The sequence below is a fragment of the Hyperoodon ampullatus genome, assembly GCF_949752795.1.
Source record: "Hyperoodon ampullatus genome assembly, chromosome: 2".
NCBI classification, from domain to species: domain Eukaryota; kingdom Metazoa; phylum Chordata; class Mammalia; order Artiodactyla; family Ziphiidae; genus Hyperoodon; species Hyperoodon ampullatus.
This window is the reverse complement of record NC_136915.1, coordinates 130,570,326-130,594,357: the sequence shown is the minus strand read 5'-3', so window position 1 is coordinate 130,594,357 and position 24,032 is coordinate 130,570,326. Positions and strand designations below refer to the sequence as shown.

The following is a 24,032-nucleotide window of genomic DNA, read 5'->3' as shown; positions in this document are numbered from 1 at the left end:
ATATATATATATATATATATATATATATATATATATATATGATATATATATATATATCATATATATATATATAACTCCAAGTATTCCGAAGTTACAAAACACTTATCTACCAAAACTCAAAAAGGAGCACACAAAATTGCATAGAAAATAAACATGTAAAAGGTCATAAATAAACCAAAATATAACCTGCTCCACATAATATACTGACTGCAGTGTCCTGGGCCTCTCCCATCCTTAGGTAGCTGGAAATTACAACAAAATAATACTTTTCACTTTTAGAAGCCACACTATCTCTCATACCAACCAACCAATTACTTCCTTATAGAGAATAGGAAATTAACCTGAATATCAGAAAAAAAAAATATATATATAGCATTACTGATGTAGAATCTTTATTTAAAGACAATAACTTCAATAGCAGAGGGAACTTTACCATTGCAGGCTTCAGATAACCTCTATATTTCTCAGATTTTATGCTAAATCATAAAATGCCATATTGTGTCTGAAGCTATTTTTTCAATAGTCCATTTTCTTAAATGGACTAGCAAAGCAGGAAATACTGAGGAAAATTTTGGCTCCCAAATCCTAAAGCCATTCTGATTATGCCTGGGTCATCAGGGGGACATCATCGGAACTACCAGAGGACTGGCAGAAATACCAGTGGTCTGGCCAGCTTATAAATTAGAAATTATACAGAATCCAATTTTATTTTTTTGTTAAGTAATTCCTATGAGGTTTTTGGGATGTCAATGTAAAGTCCTTTGATGTGTAATCTTTATCCATTAGATAGGGAACAATGCCAATCCCCATCATAAATACGTTCACAATCTGACACTGAAAATCCACTGTAGGGCATAGGACCTGCAAATAGGATATGAATCACACACATCCATCCACTCATTCAGACAATCCACAAATATTCATTTTTAAGTCTACTATATGCCAATAATGTACCGGGCTCTAAGATGCTAAACCATGCTAAATGCTGAAACAGACGTACACAGTTCTGGCCCTCCTGGAACTTATGACCTACAGAAGTGCCTTCATTGCAAATGGTCAGGACTCAGCCAATGCTATTATCATCAGCAGGTGACCAAATGATAGAGCTTGCTTTCTAAACAAGCTCCACACTCTTTGCTTTCAACATTTTTGCTTTCCTTCAAGCCACATAATCCAGTGGTCAGTTTCTCCCAGTTAGTGAGGTTTGGGGAAAATGTACCCAGTGAACAATTCCTTGTGGCCTCACTCTTTCCTCACACTCTCCTCTGTGCTCTTGAGCTAAAGAGACCTGGATTCAAGTCACTTGCTCTAACCTTATTATTTTAAAATAGGGTTGCTCCTGCTTTGAGGATTTCCACGGGATCAACACAGTCGCAAAACAGCACTGAATCAGAAGCAGGTAAATTTCAAAATGACAGCTCTAAAAATATCCACTCTCCTTTTGTTCTCCTCCTATCCCTTTGCTCTGAACACCTCTGCTCTGAGGCTTTGCCTTTACCCTTCTCTGATTACTGCTCCAAAAGGGTTTCCAAGAACCGGGAGTATTTATGGTTTCACTTGCTCCCAAGTCCTTGGTGGAAAAGGATGCTTGCTTTCTGATTCTTACTAATTCCACACTCACATTGTTAACACAAAAATCATCATTTAAAAAAAAATTTCCTCAGCTTCATATTTCATCTGGGCCAACACTGAAAGAATATTTTCAAAGAAACAATATCCTCTCTCCTTTGCTCTTCTGAGTTTCACGTTTTTACCTCCAGTCTCATTTTCAACCCTTATTACGGGATGCATCACCAAAATAGAAGAAAGTTCTTTCTGCTTTCCCTGTACCAGCCAATTATTCTACTTTGTTCTGTCTCTAACGAACAGAATGCGAAATCAACACAAAGCCTGATTATGCGACCTCTTCCAAGGGAAAGGTCTGAGAGTTGTCTATTTACTAATGAAGCTCAGTGTGTATTAAGGGTTGACTGAAGCAATCATCAGGAATTTTCATCCCTTAAATTAGTGTTTTCCACCAGATGCACATCGTTCATTTCAGATAATATAACTTTTAAGTTCAGGATACAACTGGACAAAAGAAAAGAAAAAAAAGTAACCAACACAACATTTGCAGTAATAACACAGTAACAGCTATCATCCTTCCCTGAGGAATTCAGCCTACTTTATGGACACAATTTAGTACAAACTCATAAGAAAGCTAACAAAGCCCAAAACCACTTCACAATAGCATAGAGAGGTAAAGGTCAAAACTTATTACTGCCAGGCCCAGCAGACAATGGCACCTACCGGAAAGAGCACAGGACAGGAAAACCTGGAAGCCTGTGTTCCAGTTTCGGTTATTCCTGTAAGCATTGGTATGATCTGAGTGAACTCAGCCTGCCCTGCTTTTTCCGTTTATAAAAACCTACATCATCCTCTCATTAGAATGAAATGCCACATCTGAAAACTTGCAGATCTCTTTAGGAAAGAAACAAAACTCATGTTTCTAACCAAAATGGAATAATTCAGTCAATGGAGACATAATAAAAATCTGCCATAAAGCAACTCTTTACTTGAAATCTATCTTTTGTGGTGTATTTATATGGGTAAGGAGTGTAAGGATATCATAAGTAGAGTTACCAATTATTCCAGAAATCAAGGTCATTGAGTTCACATTCCAACTTTGACCTTGACCCAGGCTTACAGAGATGTAACATGTGCCAATACCTCATATCCACCATACATGGGAGAAACAAGGTATGCAGACAGATCTTCTTCTAAGTATCCCATATGTAGTGGTTTTAATACAAGGTCTCAGATTCGTTGCCATTCTTCACATCCAGATGTGGGCGTTTTCCCTTGAATTTGGGCAGGCTTTCCATGGCTTCAAACAATAGAGCAGGGGTCAGTAAATTATGGCTGGTGGGCCAAATCTAGGCCTCTACCGGCTTTTATAAATGAAGCTTTATTGGAACACAGCCATGTTCCTTAGTATATGTATTGTTTGTGTCTGTTTTCACATCACAGCAGCGGAGCTAAGTAGTTGCAAAAGAGACTGTATGGCGTGTAAAGCCTAAAATATTGACCGTCTCACACTTTATGGAAAAAGGTCTCCAACGCCTGCAATAGTATAAAGTGATGCTATGTAACATCTAAGACTAGGTCATAAAAGGTCATGCAGCTTTTGCATGATTCTCCTGGAATGCTTCAACCCTGAACGCTCATTCTTGGGATACTCTATCTTGAATCCTAACGACCACGTTATGAGAAGTCCAAGCCACATGGGCAGCCATCTATAGGCACTCCAGGCAACAGTCCTTGTTGGGCGCAGTGTTCAAGTCATCCCATCTCAACGGTCAGACATGTGAATTAAAATAATCTAGATGATTGCAGCCCCAGCCATTTGAATCCTCATGAGCTGAGGTTTCAGACATCAGTCACAGAGTAGAGACAAGCCATCTCCTCTGCGTACTGTTTGAATTGCTGAACCACAGAATCTGGGCACATATTAAAATTTTTGTTTATTTCACCACTAAGTTTGGACTTCTTTATTATGTAGCAATAGATAACTACAGCACTGTGTCTGTACACAGGAGATCTACATTTCACACAGCACATACTTTTAGATGTGAATGTTGACTGCTCAATTTCTAAGAAGAACGTATACACACATATAGGTACAAAATATTTATGTATATGTAAATATTAGACCTATATAAACTCATCTATATTATCCATAAAATGAGGGGCCCTTGATAATGGCTAACATTTCTTTTCGGTATTTATTGTGTTCCAAGAACTGATAAATTCTTGCATTGTGTGAATTTCCTCTTTTAACCCTCATAGCAACGCGCTGAGAGAAGTAATGTTATCTCTATATTATAGATGAGAAAACTGAGGCCAAAACAGATAACATGCTCAAGAGTACTCAACAAGTAAATTTTAGAGTCAAGATTGGAACCCAAGTTCTCAAGGTTTAAATCCCTTACTCTTAGTCACCAAGCTATATACTGAGTAAGGAGATGAAAGCTGAAGCCATTACCTCATGCTCAAGAAGTTAGACAGAAACTTAGCAGGCATGGTTGAAAGAAAACAGGACTTGGAGTCGTAAGTCCAGAGCCTGAGTTATGAAATGAATTCTCCTCTCATCTAGATATAGGTTTGTTTTTAGAAAATGAAAAAGATCACTGCATATTTTGATGGTTAATTTCTGTACTTAATGATTACAAAAGAATGGAATTTTACCAGGGAGCTATTTTGCAATGACATAACTTATTGATTCAAAATCAAACCTTTATTATAAATTCTTGATTCAAAATCAAATCTTTATTAAGTCTCCGTTGCATCAGAAGTCTTTCCCATTCTTCATTTCTTTTAAAACCCTTTCCTGTCTACTCTTGGCCAAAGCTTGAAGCCTAATTTAACATTTGGAAATAAAATAATGAAATAGTCATAACACAGCAATTCCAATGCCTACTGAAATGGAAGCTCTAAATAATTTTGCAGATGATTTAGGAAATTAAAAATATTTACATCATAGATGCAAAGAGAGAAGTTACTTGTGTCATAAAATAAATGGTGAGACAAAAAGTTTCTGGTCAAGTAGATTTGTTTAAATATGAACACTAATTTGAGCTCTATCCCGGTGCTAAAACCCAGTGACAGGTTGCATACAGTTTCTAAAGGGATAGTTCAGTGCATTGGGTCAAATTCATGCCATAAAATGTGGTATTATTAGTAGTACTAGAAGACAGAGTGTGACTGTCTTCTTTGGGACATAGATAAAGACCCCAAGTTAGACAATATCAAGGACAAGTTATGTAGAATAAGATATTATCTCAGTCCTTGGAACATGTCATCCAGGATTGAACAAGAGGTAGATTTATTATGAAGTACATGAAGCCAGAGACAGTAAGCAATGAGTGGTAGTTGGTTAAAATAGACAGGTTTTAGAAGTAGAGGCAGGGATGTAGAAAACAAACTTAGGGTTACCAGGGGATTGTGGTGGGGAGGCTAAATTGGGAGATTGGGGCTGAAATATACACACTGCTATACATAAAATAGATAACTAATAAGAACCTGCTCTTCTTATTAGCACAGGGAACTCCACTCAATACTCTGTAATGGGCTATTTGGAAATGACTCTAAAAAAAAAGTGGATATATGTATATGTATAACAGATTCACTTTGCTGTACACATGAAATTAACACAACACTGTAAATCAACTATATTCCAAGAAAAATTTTTAAAAAAATAGGTTTTAAGAACCATAGTCAGGGAGCAGTGTGGATTGGAAAGACCTGGCAAGAAATATTTCTGCATCCTCAGACAATGCTCCCCAAGCTGGCTATTGCAAGGGTGAGCATTTAAGAGATCTTTGACCTAAGGAGGACATGAGATTAACAATCAACCCCAATGTGCATGAATTATTCTCCTCTGTGTTATCAGAAATCAGATGGCATCCTAGAGCAAGGGTCAGCAGGTCTTTTCTGTAAAGGGTCAGGTAGTAAATATTTTGGATTTTGTGTACCATACCTCTCCGTTGCAACTGCCTATCTGCTGCTGTAGCACAGAAACAGCCATGCACCATACGTTAATGAATGGGTGTGGCTGTGTTCAAGCAAAATGTTATGTACAAAACCAGGAGTCAAGCGAGATCTGATCAGTGGGCCAGAGTTTGCGGACCCCAGTTCTGGGTCAGTGTTCACAGCTGAATGAGTCATGAGGCCTTAAGTTCCAGTTCTCATTGTACTACTTTCTACCTGGGTGAACTTGGGTTCATCCTTTTATTTATATGGGCCACTATATTAGTCAAGCTTCTCCAGAAAAACAGAACCAACAGCATGTGTATACAATGTGCCCATATATATTGATAGATATAGATCTAGATATCAATAATGATACCTAGATCTATATCCATATCTATATAAAGATAGAGAAAGAGACAGAGAGATTTTAAACAATTGGTTCACACAATAATAGAGGCTTGGTCAATTCAAAATCTGCAGCTTAGGCTGTCTAGAGACTCTAGGAAGAGTTGCAGTTCAATTTCTGTAAGTCTTCTTGCAGAATTCCTTTTTGCGACAGCGAGGTCAGTCTTTGTTTTATTAAGAGCTTCAACTGATTGGATGAGGCGCACCCATACTATGGAGGAGAATCTGCTTTACTCAAAGTCCAACACCAATGTAAATATGAATTTCATCCAAAAACACCATCACAGAGACTACCCTGGTGGCGCAGTGGTTAAGAATCCGCCTGCAAATGCAGGGGACACAGGTTTGAGCCCTGGTCTGGGAAGATCCCATGTGCCGTGGAGCAAATAAGCCAGTGCACCACAGCTACTGAGCCCGTGCACCTAGAGCCCATGCTCTGCAACAAGAGAAGCCACCGCAATGAGAAGCCTGCACACCACAACAAAGAGTAGCCTTCGCTTGCTGCAAATAGAGAAAGCCCACGTGTGACAACGAAGACCCAATGCAGCCAAAAATATAAATAAATAAATAAATAAATAAATAAATAAATAAATAAATAAATAAATAAATAAAAATTGTAAAAAACACGAAAACACCATCACAGAAATATCCAGAATAATATCTGACCAAATAACTGGGCATGGTGGCCCAGACAAATTGACATAGAAAATTAACCACCTAAGCCATAGTTTTGTCATCTTTTACTGAGAAATTTGACTTATCTGAACTATTTTGATAACTAGAAGATACCTTCTAGAGGTAACACCCTCAGGTTTTTACATGGTAGGCAGCAGAGGGAAAGAGCCCATTTGTCCAGTCAGATGACACCTAAAGGATAAAATTCTGTCTTCTCTTTGCAACCCACAAGGATGAATACCAAAAATACATCACTTATATCTGCTTTAGCTAACATAGGATAGGTCTGGAACAGACCTATGCTCCCAGTAAGCCTCATGAAATGCTGTTTCATTAAGGGGAGACTTTACTTGCTAAGATTAGAGGCAAAAGAGGGTGGTGGATGAAACACTGCCCAAGGATATAAGTTCATGCAAGGAAGCAGGAGAGAGAATGGGTATCCGAAGATGTGCACTCTAAGCCAACACTAATTCCACAGCATCGGGTTATAATTCAGGGAGCACAACTGCTGGGGGTTTTTTCCCCCTCTTTTTTTCCCCCAAAGAGGGACAAATCAAGCATACTGACAAAGGAAGAGCATTAGTCACCACAGATAAATTCCTTTTTAGAGGTGATCTCGCAAATAATTTGGCTCAGTGTAGACTATGATTTGGTTCCAAAAACCATAAGCTAGAGCATTTCATTCCAGGTCCCTCCTCAAATATCCATGATAGGTAGAAATTTGGCATCAGTAGTTCTTGAAATCTCCCCAGGTGATTATAATATGCAACCAGGGCTGAGAATCTGGAGATGTAGAGAGAATTTAAATTGAACTTTAGTTAAACAGTAAAACAAGCTCTGACTCTACTGGCTGGAGCTAGAAAAGGGATAGGCATTTATTGGGATGAGAAGATAAAGAAAACCAGGGAGTAAATCAAATGCTTTACACCTGTGCTAAGCTAATTGTTACTCAGATAATTCAGACAATCTTACAGCACCTGAACCCTGAAATTCCTTAGTTCTGTTTAAAAAAAAGTAACTCTTCAAGGAACTGAACTCTGAGAATCATGTAAATCATAAAGAAAAAGAAGAAATCTTATTTTTTGAATTAGTTGATTTCATATATACTGTTTCACTTTCATGATATTAACTAGTTAGCTTTCTTTCCATTTTATGTTTGAGGAAAGTAAGGCTTTAAAAATCTCAGTAGGGCCTCCCTGGTGGCGCAGTGGTTGAGAGTCCGCCTGCCGATGCAGGGGATACGGGTTCGTGCCCCGGTCTGGGAGGATCCCATATGCCGCGGAGCGGCTGGGCCCGTGAGCCATGGCTGCTGAGCCTGCGCATCCGGAGCCTGTGCTCCGCAACGGGAGAGGCCACAACAGTGAGAGGCCCGCGTACCACAAAAAAAAAAAAAAAAAAAAAAAAAAAATCTCAGTAATTTTCTCAAGGTCACTTGTTAAGGGTGTGGTAGGCAGCATAATGGCTCCTAAAAATGCCCTCACCCTAATCCCTAGAACCTATTAATGTGTTACCTCACATGGTGAAGAGGACTTTGCAGATATGACTGAAGTTATAGACCTTGAGATAGAAAGAATATCCTGGATTACCTCATGGAACAAATCTAATTGCATGAGTCCTTAAAAGTAGAAAACCATTCCCAACTGTAGAAAGAGAAAGAGAGAGATGTCCTAATAGAAGCAGAATCAGAGAGATGCAACATTTTGGGTTTTGTAGGTGGAGAAAGGGGACTCTGAGTCAAGGACTACAAGGGACCGCTGGAAGCGGATAAAGTCCAGGGAACAGAAACACCCCTAAGAGCCTCCAGAAAAGAATGTAGCTCTGCCAACACTTTTTTTTTTCTTTTTTAACCATCTATATTGGAGTATAACGGATTTACAATGGTGTGTTAGTTTCTGCTTCATAACAAAGTGCATCAGCTATACGTATACATATATCCCCATATCTCCTCCCTCTTGCATCTCCCTACCACCCTCCATTCCCAATCGCACCCCTGTAGGTGGACACAAAGCACAGAGCTGGTCTCCCTGTGCTTTGCGGCTGTTTCCCACTAGCTATCTATTTTACATTTGGTAGTGTATATATGTCCATGCCACTCTCTCACTTCATCCCAGATCACCCTTCCCCCTCCCTGTGTCCACAAGTCCTCTCTCTATGGCTGCGTCTTTATTCCTGCCCTGCCCCCTAGGTTCTTCATAACCATTTTTTCTTTTTTTTTAGATTCCATATATATGTGTTAGCATACGGTATTTGTTTTTCTCTTTCTGACTTACTTCACTCTGTATGACAGTCTCTAGGTCAATCCACCTCACTAGAAATAACTCAATTTCATTTCTTTTTATGGCTAAGTAATATTCCATTGTATATATGTGCCACATCTTTATCCATTCATCTGTCGATCCTGCCAACACTTGTACTTTACTCAATTGAGGCCAATGTCAGACTTGTAAGGTAATAAATTTACATTGTTTTGAGTCACTATACTTGTGGTAATTTGTATGAAAGCAATAAAAAACTATTACAGGCAAGGGGTACAGGAGTCTTTTAAAGAGATTTATTGTGCCTGCTGCCACCTTGTTGGTACCCTTTTACATGCCGGCTAAGCAAAAAGGAGTCAGTGAAAAGGAAATTGGACCACAGAAATCAAGACAAATACCCTCAAGGAATCCACAGCTTTCCCAGCATGGTATAGAATGGTATTTGAGACACAAGCCGGGTGGATGAAAGGCTCTTGGTGCTGCAGCCAGGAGTCAGTGTTGTGCCTCTGAAGTGGGAGAGCCAACTTCAGGACACGGGTCCACAAGAGACCTCCCAGCTCCACATAATATCAAGCAGCGAAAATGTCCCAGAGATCTCCATCTCAACACCAGCACCCAGCTTCAGTCAACGACCAGCAAGATACAGTGCTGGTCACCCTATGCCAAGCAACTAGCAAGGCAGGAACACAACCCCACTCATTAGCAGAGAGGCTACCTAAAAACATAATAAGGCCACAGGCACCCCAAAACACACCACCAGACGTGGACCTGTCCACCAGAAAGACAAGATCGAGCCTCAACTACCAGAACCAGGCATTAGTCCCCCCCACCAGGAAGCCTACACAACCTACTGAAACAACCTTAGCCACGGGGGACAGACACCAAAAACAACGGGAACTACGAATCTGCAGCGTGCAAAAAGGAGACCCCAAACACAGTAACATAAGCAAAATGAGAAAGCAGAAAAACACACAGCAGGTGAAGGAGCAAGATAAAAACCTACCAGACCTAACAAATGAAGAGGTAATAGGCAGTCTACCTGAAAAAGAATTCAGAATAATGATAGTAAAGCTGATCCAAGATTCTATTTCCAAGATCCAAAATCTTGGAAATAGAATAGACAACATGCAAGAAACAGTTAACAAGAACCTAGAAGAACTAAAGATGAATCAAGCATCGATTAAAAACACAATAAATGAAATGAAAAATACTCTAGATGGGATCTATAGCAGAATAACTGAGGCAGAAGAACGGATAAGTGAGGTGGAAGATAAAATAGTGGAAATAACTGCTGCAGAGCAAAATAAAGAAAAAAGAATGAAAAGAACAGAGGACAGTCTCAGAGACCTCTGGGACAACATTAAACGCACCAACATTCGAATTATAGGGGTTCCAGAAGAAGAAGAGAAAAAGAAAGGGACTGAGAAAATATTTGAAGAGATTATAGTTGAAAACTTCCCTAATATGGGAAAGGAAATAGTTAATCAAGTCCAGGAGGCACAGAGAGTCCCATACAGAATAAATCCAAGGAGAGATACGCCAAGACACATATTAATCAAACTGTCAAAAATTAAACACAAAGAAGTCATATTAAAAGCAGCAAGGGAAAAACAACAAATAACACACAAGGGAATCCCCATCAGGTTAACAGCTGATCTCTCAGCAGAAACTCTACAAACCAGAAGGGAGTGGCAGGGCATAATTAAAGTGATGAAGGAGAGAAAGCTGCAACCAAGATTACTCTACCCAGCAAAGATCTCATTCAGATTTGATGGAGAAATTAAAACCTTTACAGACAAGCAAAAGCTGAGAGAGTTCAGCACCACCAAACCAGCTTTACAACAAATGCTAAAGGAACTTCTCTAGGCAAGAAACACAGCAGAAGGAATATACCTACAATAACAAACCCAAAGCAATTAAGGAAATGGGAATAGGAACACACATATCAATAATTACCTTAAATGTAAATGGACTAAATGCTCCCACCAAAAGACACAGATTGGCTGAATGGATACAAAAACAAGACCCATATATATGCTGTCTACAAGAGACCCACTTCAGACCTAGAGACACATACAGACTGAAAGTAAGGGGATGGAAAAAGATATTCCATGCAAATGGAAATCAAAAGAAAGCTGGAGTAGGAATTCTCATATCAGACAAAATAGAGTTTAAAATAAAGACTATTAGAAGAGACAAAGAAGGACACTACATAATGATAAAGGGATCGATCCAAGAAGAAGATATAACAATTGTAAATATTTATGCACCCAACATAGGAGCACCTCAATACATAAGGCAAATACTAACAGCCATAAAAGGGGAAATCGACAGTAACACAATCATAGTAGGAGACTTTAACACCCCACTTTCACCAATGGACAGATCATCCAAAATGAAAATAAATAAGGAAACACAAGCTTTAAATGATACATTAAACAAGATGGACTTAGTTGATATTTATAGGACATTCCATCCAAAAACAACAGAATACACATTTTTCTCAAGTGCTCATGGAACATTCTCCAGGATAGATCGTATCTTGGGTCACAAATCAAGCCTTGGTAAATTTAAGAAAATTGAAATTGTATCAAGTATCTTTTCCGACCACAATGCTATGAGACTAGACATCAATTACAGGAAAAGATCTGTAAAAAATACAAACACATGGAGGCTAAACAATACACTACTCAATAACGAAGTGATCACTGAAGAAATCAAAGAGGAAATTAAAAAATACCTAGAAACAAATGACAATGGAGACACGACGACCCAAAACCTATGGGACGCAGCAAAAGCAGTTCTAAGGGGGAAGTTTATAGCAATAAAATCCCACCTTAAGAAACAGGAAACATCTTGAGTAAACAACCTGACCCTGCACCTAAAGCAATTAGAGAAAGAAGAACAAAAAACCCCCAAAGTTAGCAGAAGGAAAGAAATCATAAAGATCAGATCAGAAATAAATGAAAAAGAAATGAAGGAAATGATAGCAAAGATCAACCAAACTAAAAGCTGGTTCTTTGAGAAGATAAACAAAATTGACAAACCATTAGCCAGACTCATCAAGAAAAGAAGGGAGAAGACTCAAATCAATAGAATTAGAAATGAAAAAGGAGAAGTAACAACTGACACTGCAGAAATACAAAAGATCATGAGAGATTACTACAAGCAACTCTATGCCAATAAAATGGACAACCTGGAAGAAATGGACAAATTCTTAGAAATGCACAACCTGCCAAGACTGAATCAGGAAGAAATAGAAAATATGAACAGACCAATCACAAGCACTGAAATTGAAACTGTGATTAAAAATCTTCCAACAAACAAAAGCCCAGGACCAGATGGCTTCACAGGCGAATTCTATCAAACATTTAGAGAAGAGCTAACACCCATCCTTCTCAAACTCTTCCAAACAATATCAGAGGAAGGAACACTCCCAAACTCATTCTACAAGGCCACCATCACCTTGATACCAAAACCAGGCAAGGATGTCACAAAGAAAGAAAACTACAGGCCAATATCACTGATGAACATAGATGCAAAAATCCTCAACAAAATACTAGCAAACAGAATCCAACAGCACATTAAAAGGATCATACACCATGATCAAGTGGGGTTTATTCCAGGAATGCAAGGATTCTTCAATATACGCAAATCAATCAACGTGATACACCATATTAACAAGTTGAAGGAGAAAAACCATATGATCATCTCAATAGATGCAGAGAAAGCTTTCGACAAAATTCAACACCCATTTATGATAAAAACCCTGCAGAAAGTAGGCATAGAGGGAACTTTCCTCAACATAATAAAGGCCATATATGAAAAACCCACAGCCAACATTGTCCTCAATGGTGAAAAATTGAAACCATTTCCACTAAGATCAGGAACAAGACAAGGCTGCCCACTCTCACCACTCTTATTCAACCTAGTTTTGGAAGTTCTAGCCACAGCAATCAGAGGAGAAAAGGAAATAAAAGGAATCCAAATTGGAAAAGAAGAAGTAAAGCTGTCACTGTTTGCAGATGACATGATATTATACATAGAGAATACTAAAATGCTACCAGAAAACTACTAGAGCTAATCAATGAATTTGGTAAAGTAGCAGGATACAAAATTAATGCACAGAAATCTCTGGCAATCCTGTACACTAATGATGAAAAATCTGAAAATGAAATCAAGAAAACACTCCCATTTACCACTGCAACAAAAAGAATAAAATATCTAGGAATAAACCTACCTAAGGAGACAAGAGACCTGTATGCAGAAAATTATAAGACACTGATGAAAGAAATTAAAGATGATACAAATAGATGGAGAGATATACCATGCTCCTGGATTGGAAGAATCAATATTGTGAAAATGACTCTACTACCCAAAGCAATCTACAGATTCAATGCAATCCCTATCAAACTACCACTGGCATTTTTCACAGAACTAGAACAAAAAATTGCAAAATTTGTTTGGAAAAACCAAAGACTCCGAATAGCCAAAGCAATATTGAGAACGAAAAATGGAGCTGGAGGAATCAGGCTCCCTGACTTCAGACTATACTACAAAGCTACAGTAATCAAGACAGTGTGGTACTGGCATAAAAACACAAAGATAGATCAATGAAACAGGATAGAAAGCCCAGAGATAAACCCACGCACATATGGTCAACTTATCTTTGATAAAGGAGGCAGGAATGTACAGTGGAGAAAGGACAGCCTCTTCAATAAGTGGTGCTGGGAAAACTGGACAGGGACATGTAAAAGTATGAGATTCGATCATTCCCTAACACCATACACAAAAATAAGCTCAAAGTGGATTAAAGACCTAAATGTAAGGCCAGAAACTATCAAACTCTTAGAGGAAAACATAGGCAGAACACTCTATGACATAAATCACAGCAAGATCCTTTTGGACCCACCTCCTAGAGAAATGGAAATAAAAACAAAGATAAACAAATGGGACCTAATGAAACTTCAAAGCTTTTGCACAGCAAAGGAAACCATAAAGAAGACCAAAAGAGAACCCTCAGAATGGGAAAAAATATTTGCAAATGAAGCAACTGACAAAGGATTAATCTCTAAAATTTATAAACAGCTCATGCAGCTCAATAGCAAAAAAACAAACAACCCAATCCAAAAATGGGCAGAAGACTTAAATAGGCATTTCTCCAAAGAAGATATACAGACTGCCAACAAACACATGAAAGAATGCTCAACATCATTAATCATTAGAGAAATGCAAATCAAAACTACAATGAGATATCATCTCACACCAGTCAGAATGGCCATCATCAAGAAATCTAGAAACAATAAATGCTGGAGAGGGTGTGGAGAAAAGGGAATACTCTTGCACTGCGGGTGGGAATGTGAATTGGTACAGCCACTATGGAGAACAGTATGGAGGTTCCTTAAAAAACTACAAATAGAACTACCATATGATCCAGCAATCCCACTACTAGGCATATACCCTGAGAAAACCATAATTCAAAAAGAGACATGTACCAAAATGTTCATTGCAGCTCTATTCACAATAGCCCGGAGCTGAAAACAACCTAAGTGTCCATCATCGGATGAATGGATAAAGAAGATGTGGCACATATATACAATGGATTATTACTCAGCCATAAAAAGAAACGAAACTGAGCTATTTGTAATGAGGTGGATAGACCTAGAGTCTGTCATACAGAGTGAAGTAAGTCAGAAAGAGAAAGATAAATACCGTATGCTAACACATATATATGGAATTTAAAAAAAAAATGTCATGAAGTACCTAGGGGTAAAACGGGAATAAAGACACAGACCTACTTGAGAATGGACTTGAGGATATGGGGAGGGGGAAGTGTAAGCTGTGACAAAGCGAAAGAGAGGCATGGACATGTATACACTACCAAACGTGAGGTAGATAGATAGTGGGAAGCAGCCGCAGAGCACGGGGAGATCAGCTCGGTACTTTGTGACCGCCTGGAGGGGTGGGATGGGGAGGGTGGGAGGGAGGGAGATGCATGAGGGAAGGGATGTGGGAACGGATGTACATGTATGACTGATTCACTTTGTTATAAAGCAGAAACTAATAAAAAAATAAAATAAAAATAAAAATAAAAACTATTACAGGGGTCCTACAGGAGCCAGGCTATATATTTATACTTAAGTATTTCTGAAATGAATTTAACCTTGTGATTGACAGCAGCAGCAGGTTCCAAGGGATCCCACCACACACCTGAGGCAAAAGCAGCCTAATACAAAGCAGTGACAGCAGCAGGTCACTGCCCCACACTTGGGGTAGAGGGGGACTTGATCTACTGTAGCAGCAGCATAGCCTGAATGGGAACCCATCCTCCTGTGGCACTAGTCCCATCAACATTAGTCTAATCTGCTAGCACCTGCTGCGCCAACAGGCCCAACATATACAAACCCTCCAACTCAGCAGCATTAAGTGAGCCAGACTCAGTGTTTCCTGAAACTCATATCCAATGGCACTGGAAAGCTCAGATATCACCTCATGTTATGAAAACATAAAAAAAACAACAACAGAAGACTGGGAACTTCAGAAAGGAAAGGGGAACAATGGAATGGGTGAAAACAAATGGGGTAAATATAAGAGACGATCATTAGCCTCATGAGTTTCTTAAATACTATCTGATGGTCAAAGCAAATATTATGACACCATCTGATGTGGTTCTCAATGTAGAGAAAGGAAATACTACAGAAAATCATACTTTAAAACTGGGGAATATTAAGAGACTAAATGGAAGTAAAATTTTGAAACTTCACTTGAAGTAATAAAACACTGATTCCAGTAGGCTATGGTAAGTTACATATGTATACTGTGATGCCAAAAGCAACCACTAAGAAAACTATACAAACAGTACACACAAATGATTATAAATAAATTAAATTAAAATGGACTTATTAAAAAATGTTTAAGTAACCCACAAGAAGGCAAAATAACAGAAACACAAGATTGAGAAACTAAGGTAAAAGACAAAACAAAAAATAAAATGGTAGACCTAATCTTTAACATAGCAATAATTACATTAACTGTAAATGATCTAAATAACCAAGTCAAAGACAGAGATTGGAAGAGTAGATTAAAAATTCACAAGCATGATCCAACTATATACTGTCTATAAGAAGTTTACTTTAAACATCATGATATAGGTAGTTCAAAGTAAAAGGAAGATAATGATATATCATGTGAACGTTAATCAGAAAAAGTAGGAATGGCTATATTAATATCAGATAAAGTAGCCTTCAGAGAAAAGGAAATTATTAGGGGCAAACAGGGTCATTACATAAAGATAACAGGAATAATCCACCTAGATGACCTAATGATACTAAATGTGTATGCACCAAACAACAGAATTTCAAAATACATGAAGCAAACACTGAAAAAAGTAGTAAAAGGAGAAAATTTTAAATCCACAATTATTATTTGAGACTTCAGCACAGCAATTTATAGAACTACCAGAGAGAAAAATCAGCAAGAATATGGAAGAAATGAAAACATCATCAATCAATACGATATAACTGACATTTAAAGAACACACTCAGTAACAGCAGAATACATATTCAAGTGTCCATGGAATATTCACTCATATACTATATACTGGGCAATAAAAAGAACCTTAGCAGATTTAAATTGTAATGTGCCTAAGTGTTGGATGCTAAGACTCAGAGGTTTTCTTATTTCTTTCATTTATATATTCATAAAAAAATTAGCAGATTTAAAAGAATTAAAATCATAGAGTATGTTCTCTAGCCATAATGGAATCAGACTAGAAATCAATAACGGAAAGACAACAGGAAAGTCTTCAGTCACGTGAAAACTAAACATCACAATTCCAAATAACTCATGGGTAAAAAAGACAGCATCAAGGAAATATTTTTTAATGCATAGAATAAAAGAAAATGGAGATATAACAGATCAAAGTTTGCAGAATGAAGTGAAAGCAATGCTGAAAGGGAAGTTTATAGCACTAAATTGGGAAAGAAAGTATTTCAAAGCAATAATCTAATTTTCTATATTACAACAGTAAAAAAGGAAGAGGAAAAAACACTAAACAAGCAGAAAGAAGGAAATAATAAAGATGAAATAGCAATCCATGAAACTGAAAACAGGAAAATAGGGGGGAAAAATCAATGAAACAAAAGGCTGGTTTTTGGAAATAAACAACCTAATCAATAAAGATCTAGCAAGACTGATAAAGATAAAAAGATGGATGGCACAAATCACAGATATCAGAAATGCAACCAGGGATACCATGACATATCCTGCAGGTTAATAAGGGACAAGTTGTTATGAACAAGTCTACACTATAAATTCAAAAATGTAGATGAAATGGGCCAATGCTTCTACACTCAAAACTACCAAAACTCAGCCAAGATGAAATAGATAATCTCAATTTTCCTGTAACCATTAGAAATACTGATTTTTCATTTAAAAACTCCCAAAAGGAATATTCAGGCTTAGATGTTTCACTTTTACCCAAGACATAAAGAATTAACACCAATTTTACATGATTTGATAAGAAAGAGAAGTAGAAGGAACAGTTCCTAATTAAATTTATGAAGCCAGTATTACCTTGATACCAAAACCGGACAGGGATAGGATAGAAAGAAGAAAACTACAGACCAATATTTTTTATGAAATTGGCTGTAAAAATCCTCTGCCAAATATTAGCAAATTAAATCCAGAAATATATAAAAAGAATAATATACCATGACCAAGTGGCATTTATTCTAGTTATGCAAAGTTGGTTAAATATTTGAAAATCAAACAATGTTATCCACCATATCCAATAGATTAAAGGGAAAAGTCATGTGATCCTATCCAATAATGCAGAGAAAGCACTTGACAAAATCCAATCCCATTCATGATTGTAAAAACAGAAGAAAAAAGAACTCCAAGCAAACTAGGAATAGAAAAGGAACATACTGAAACTCATAAAGATGATCTACAAACAACCTATACCCACATTATATTTAACTGTGAAAGACTGAATGCTTTCTCTGTAAGATCAGAAACAAGGCACGGATATCTACTCTCACCACTTTTATTAAATATATTACTGGAGGTTCTAGTAAGAAAATAAAGCAAAAATAAATAAATACATAAATTTAAAAGTTAAATTTTTAAAAAGTTCATTGAAAAGATAAAAGGACTATTCCTACTATGTTGAATAGGAAGGAATATATCCTACTGAATGTTGAATAGTAATATATCCTATTATATTGCCTAAGGAAAAGTAAAACTGTCTGTGTCTGAAGATGAGATGATAATCTAAATGGAGAAAATACCAAGGAATCCACAAAAAGCTTGAGAAATAATATTAGTTTGTAAATGTTTTAGAGTACAAGATCAACACAATTTTATCACATTATATATTAATAACAAATGTGTAGAAGCTTAAAGTAAAATATGTGATGCCATTTACAACTGACCTAAATAAATACTTAAATACAAGCCCACTAAGACATTTATAGGACCTCTATACTGAAAATTACAAAATGCTGATGAAGAAAAATTTTAAAGTCCCAAACAAATAGGGAGACATACCTTGTTCATGGATTAGAAAACACAACATAATAAAGATGTCAATTCTCCCCAAGAGGCTTAACACAATTACTCTTAAAATGCCCTCAAGGTTTTTGCGGATATAGACAAGCTTTTTCTAAGATTTATATGGTAAGAAGAGGCTGAAGAATAGCTAAAACAATTTGTAAAGGAAGATTAAAATGGGAGGAATTAATCCACCCAATTTCAAGACTTTGCAGTAATTTTGGACGGTAGATACATAGATCAATGGAATGGAATAGAGAACCCAGAAATAGACTGACATAAATACATTTAACCTGTTTTTGACAGCAGTGCAAAAGCTATCAAGGAAGAATAGACATTTCAAAAAATGGTACTGAAACAGTTGGACATCCCTCGACAAAAACAAACAAAAAATGAACCTTAACCTAAACCTCCACACCTTACACAAAAATTAAATCAAAGTGGATCATAATCTGAAATGTAAAAGCAGGACATTTTTAGAAAAAGAAATAGGAGAAAATCTTTGGCATCTAGAACTAGGTGAATAATTCTTAGACTTGACACCGAAAGTATGATCAATAAAAGCAAAAACTGATCAATTGGATCTCATCAAAATGAGTTAAAAATGCTTCATAGAAGATCCTTTTAAGTGGATGAAAACTCAAATTACACAGTGGGAAAACATATTTGAAAATCCCATATGAGACAGATGACTTGTATCTATAATATACAAAGAACTCTCCAAACAACTTAAAAAAATCCAACTAGAAAATAGGCAGAAGACAGGAACAGACATTTCATGGAAGAGAATATACACATGGCAAAGAAGCACATGAAAAGATGCTCAACATCATTAGCATTAGGGAAATGCAAATTAAGACCATAATGAGATATCAGAGAATAACTAAAATTATAGTGACAACATCAAATGCTGGCGAGTACGTAGAAAAGTTTTATCACCTCACTGGTGGGAAAATAAAATGGTTTAGCCACTCTGAGAAACAGCTTGACAGTCTCTTTTAATCCTAAAAGTAGATTCACCCTACAACGCAGTACTTGTACTCTTGAGCATTTATCCAAAAGAAACAAAAACTTAATTAAGTTCCCACAGAAACTTACACATAAATGTTCATAGCAGTTTTATTTATAATAGCCAAAAACTGGCAACTACCCAAATGTCTTTCAATGGATGAATGTTGAAACAAATTGTGATAAAATCTTATGATAGAATACTACAGAGCAACGAAAAGGAACAAATTATTAATATATGCAAAAATTAAAATGAACTTCAAGGGAATGATGCTGAAGAAAAAATTTTTAAAAGCCAATCTCCGAAGATTAAGTAATTCATGATTATGTTTACATATTATTCTTAAAATAACAAAACTGTGGAGATGGAGAACAGATTAGAAGTTGCCAAGGGTTAGAGATGGGGGTAGAAGGTACAGTGGGGAAACTTTGTGAGGTTTTTGTGGTCCCAGTACAAATAATACAGCACTCTTGGTTTTAATCCCTAAAGATGTTTAAAAACAATTCCTAATAAGAGTTGTCCAGATATTTAGCAATGGCAGCAGATTACAGGTATAGCTCCCCAACATGACAACTTCAAAAGAGATTGTACTAATTCAATGCATATGTTAATTTTAAAAAGGCCAGTCACAGTACTTAAATGGTATATATCTTAACGATATTATTCTAAGTGTCTAGCTATACCAGATGGACTAGCAGGATTTTCTGTACATTCAATCTTATTTAAGACAGTAAATCTTATAATAAGAGAGTTCAAAAAAGAAAAAGAAAAAACAACAAACCTCAACTACAGTTGGATATTCTCATAGGAAGATGAGGTGAAAATATGTAGCAGTGGTTCAAAAGCTTAAGCAGTGGCACCTAAATTTGGCTGCATATTAGAATCATCTGAAGCACTTTTTAAAAACCCTCACACTGACTGTTGGTCATCCTAGACCAATAAAATAATTTTAAATCTCCTCAGACGATGCCAGTGTCTAGCCAGAACTGAGAACCAGAGGACTAAGCAGCAGGGGATGTTTCTACAAAGATTTCTTAACAATAAGTCCTTTCACCCAATCAGATTTACCTTCCCACAAAGGGGTAAAGAAGGCTAGATGCTGTCCATACTTGCTTAGCTTTAATTAGCACTTGTGACTTGCCCAAATCCTAGATCATGTTTCCCCTAAATTTCATGTTATTCCCTAAGTTTTTCAAATCCAGGGCTAAGGGGTTTGCCAGGATGAGATTTTAAGTGTTCACACAGGGGAAGTCCCTGGCAAACCAGGACAGCGGTCACTACATTGAAATGTAAAGCATCCTAAATAACCCTGCCACTGCTCCCAGATACTAGTCTGTGCCAACCAGTGGAGAAAAGGCATTCTCCATTACTACCACGGCAAATGCTGCTGTACTTGCCTTGGCTACTCCCTATCTTTTCCAGGCGTCACTCCCCTTCACCTGCTGGTGGACGCTTTGGCCAGCTGACAATGCAGATATCTTCAAACTTTAAGGTGAATAAAAATCATATGGAGGGCCTGTTATAACAGAGATCACTGAGCCCCACTACTGTTGCTGATTCCATAGGGCTTGGATAGGGCCCTAAAACTTGAATATCTGACACATTATCAGGGGACGCTGGTAAAGCTGGTCAGCTTGTTACCGAATGCAGGTTCGTGTGTCTGAAGCACAGTGAGGCCAAACAAACCTAAAGGTTGGAGTCTGGAGAAGAGAAAGGTTTATTGCAGGATCGAGCAAGGAGAGGGGTGGTCCGTGTTCCAAAACCCCTGAAATCTCCAAAGGATTTCAGCAAAGCATTTTTAAAGGCCAGGTGAGGGAGGGACATCCCAGGGCATGTGATCAGCTCGTGCACAATCCTCTGATTGGCTGATGTTGAGGCCACAAGGCAGGTAACATTATCCATCCTTAGGTGCCAGAAGGTCTGGGGGCTACGTGCTCATGATCATCAAGGAGTTCATTTCTTCCATTGGGTGGTGGTTTTTAGCGTCTGAAAACTCAAGAAATATGCCTGAGATACTATTATCTGAGTACTTCAGAGAGAAACTACAATAGAGGATATGGGGGATGGGTCTGTCCTAGGAAGGCCCCATAGGGTACTGCTTGGTTACAAGGTGACCATACTTTGAGAACCACTGCTCTAGTGGCTTGGAATGTTAAGAAAGTAATGGAAGAATCCCTTCCCAGATCTAGATTCTAGTATCACCAGCTATTTTGGTGGGAGGAAGGGTAAGTTTTGTCCTTGCTTGGACTTCTTGTTCATTTATATCAAAGCCTATTTGAGGCAGTGCGTTCGGCAGTCCTGCAGATCTGTCTTTTGCTTCAACAGTGTTTGGAATGAACAGACCCAGGGACGCTCCTTGCTCCAGCCCCCGACCACCCTCCAACCTTTCTTCCTTTCGCAACCTTTGGAATCAGACACTCAGCTATCCTCAGCCTCCAGGACAGGCCAACACCATTCTTTGAGCTTAGCTCCTTATCACTGATCAACCACGAGTTCCCAGGTTCGTCAGAATTATTCCACCGAGGTGGAGGCCGCCGTCCACCGCCTGTTCAACATGCATCTGTGGACACTTACCTCTCTGAGCATCTATTTCGACAGCAACAATAGGACTCTGGACAGTATGGGCCACATTTTTCGCCAACTGGCTGAGGAGAAGTGTGAGGGCGCCCAGCGCCTCTTGAAAATGCAAAACCAGTGCTGCGGCCGCGCCCTCTTCCAGGATGCGCGGAAGCCTTCTCAGGATGAGTGGGGTAAAACCCAGGATGCTGTGGAAGCCGCCATTCTTAGGGAGAAGAATCGGAACCAGGCACTATCGGATCTGCGCGCCCTGGGTCCTGCCCGTGCAGACTCCCAGCTCTGTGACTTCCTGGAGAGCCGCTTCCTGGAGGAGCAGGTGAAACTCATCCAGAAGATGGGCGACCACCTGACCAACCTCCGCAGGCTGGCTGGTCCGCAGGCTGTGCTGGGCGAGTATCTCTTTGAAAGGCTCACCCTCGAGCCAAACAGGAGTCTCTGAAGTCCAGCCGCGTCTGAGGAGACCCTCTGGCGTCAGAGCTTCTGCTTGAAGCCCCGCTCTGCAGCCACTAGGCAGCTTTGTAACCGCCCTGGAGCCCTCTCCCAAGCCTTGGACCAGATGGAAACAATAACGCTTTTTGCAGAAGGAAAAAAAAAAAGCCTATTTGAAATACAAACAGAATAAAGCGAAAAAAAGAAATATATACATATATTCACGTTCTTTTAACATATGAATTGCCCCACTTTATCTGTGTGAAGTAAGTTTGTTCCCATTATTGGGCTGGTTCTCAAGCTTTGCTGCTCGTTTGAATTACCTAAAGAGCTTTGAAGAAAAACATTGGTGTCTGGGTCCCAGCCCCAGAGATTTTGATTCAGTAGGTCTAGGCAGGAGCCTGGGCACAGGGAGGTCTCAGAGTTCCCCAGGTGATTCTAATGTGCAGCAACTTTGTGAACCACCTCTTGGCTTCAATGCAGCTAGTCATCAGATATTAAATCTAAGACACATGGACTACTAGTGCGTGAGCTCTCTCGCTAGGTGTATTCCATTTTCTTCCTCCTGGAAGATTCGTGCCAGGGAAAATGATTGATAGTTGTGTTACTTCTCTGAAATGGATGGAAATTTCCAATTAGCGTGAACAGGGGAGGGTGAATGGGTGAATGCAATAAGGTGTATCATTTACGTATTGCCCTATGTGTATGGCTAGAAGCTTTTGCAACTGAGGTCTGCCCTACTTTTCATGCTAATGGTAATGCTTGTCCTCCTAATGCAGCTGTAAACTTTATAAGCCCATAGGTAGACAGCATCACAAAATATTTACCCCTCCCCACTGGCCCACTCTCAAGCTTCACTCCCCTTCCCCAATACACAAATGTACATCAATGCACTTGAGACCAATATCAACATACTGACCTTCAATTCTTCTACTGTGCAGCTTCCCTCTTATCAGGAGATGTCAGCATTTAGCGCAAGGACAAATGCTTGCCTCTTGAGGAGTAATGTAGACAAAGCCTCCAAGAGACAAATAGCCCTTAGGGAGGGGGAAAAAGTCTTTCAAAAAGGTTGATGCCCAGAGGAGGCATTTTCAGTCACCTCAGCTTAGAGGTCAAATATCCAAAATTAAAAAGGTTAAAAAAAAGAAGAAGAAAGCAAGGAAGAAAAGAAGGAAACAATTTTCTTATCTCATAGTAATAAGGCAGTTTTCCTTAAAAAAAAAAAAAAAGACTTAAGCCTTAAATTCTCTTTCCTAATCAAAATGTGCTTTTCCATCTTTAGACTATTCCTCTTATATCCTGTATTATTCATGATGTTTAATTCTTGAAATGGCACATGGCTGAAAACAGAAGCTAACCTCTTGTTCACTATGAATTAAATCTTCTTTTCCTAGGACCCGTCTACAATGCACAATTTGGGGTTGGCCAACATAATTATTTTCTCTGAAATACGTTACAGCATTTTGCCTTTTCAATATATAGTTATACAATACATTGTTAACACAACATATTTAATATACTCAATATAGTAAATACAACTATAACACACATGATATGATGCCACTTTGGTGATTTTCTTCATCCATGTAAGTCTGAAATTTGACAGTATAGTTTTCATA

General features: G+C 38.2%; 1 protein-coding gene across 1 annotated transcript; it reads left to right on the top strand.

Moving 5' to 3' along the window:
• Nucleotides 1–982: 982 nt before the first annotated feature.
• On the top strand, nucleotides 983–22,423 carry LOC307065476 (ferritin light chain-like; the record flags this gene model as incomplete). Its single annotated transcript, XM_079722311.1, has 4 exons — nucleotides 983–1,089; nucleotides 1,332–1,399; nucleotides 2,267–2,357; nucleotides 21,901–22,423. The coding sequence occupies 4 exons, from the start codon at nucleotides 983–985 to the stop codon at nucleotides 22,421–22,423; spliced, it is 789 nt and encodes a 262-aa protein (XP_079578437.1).
• Between the last annotated feature and the right edge of the window lie 1,609 nt (nucleotides 22,424–24,032).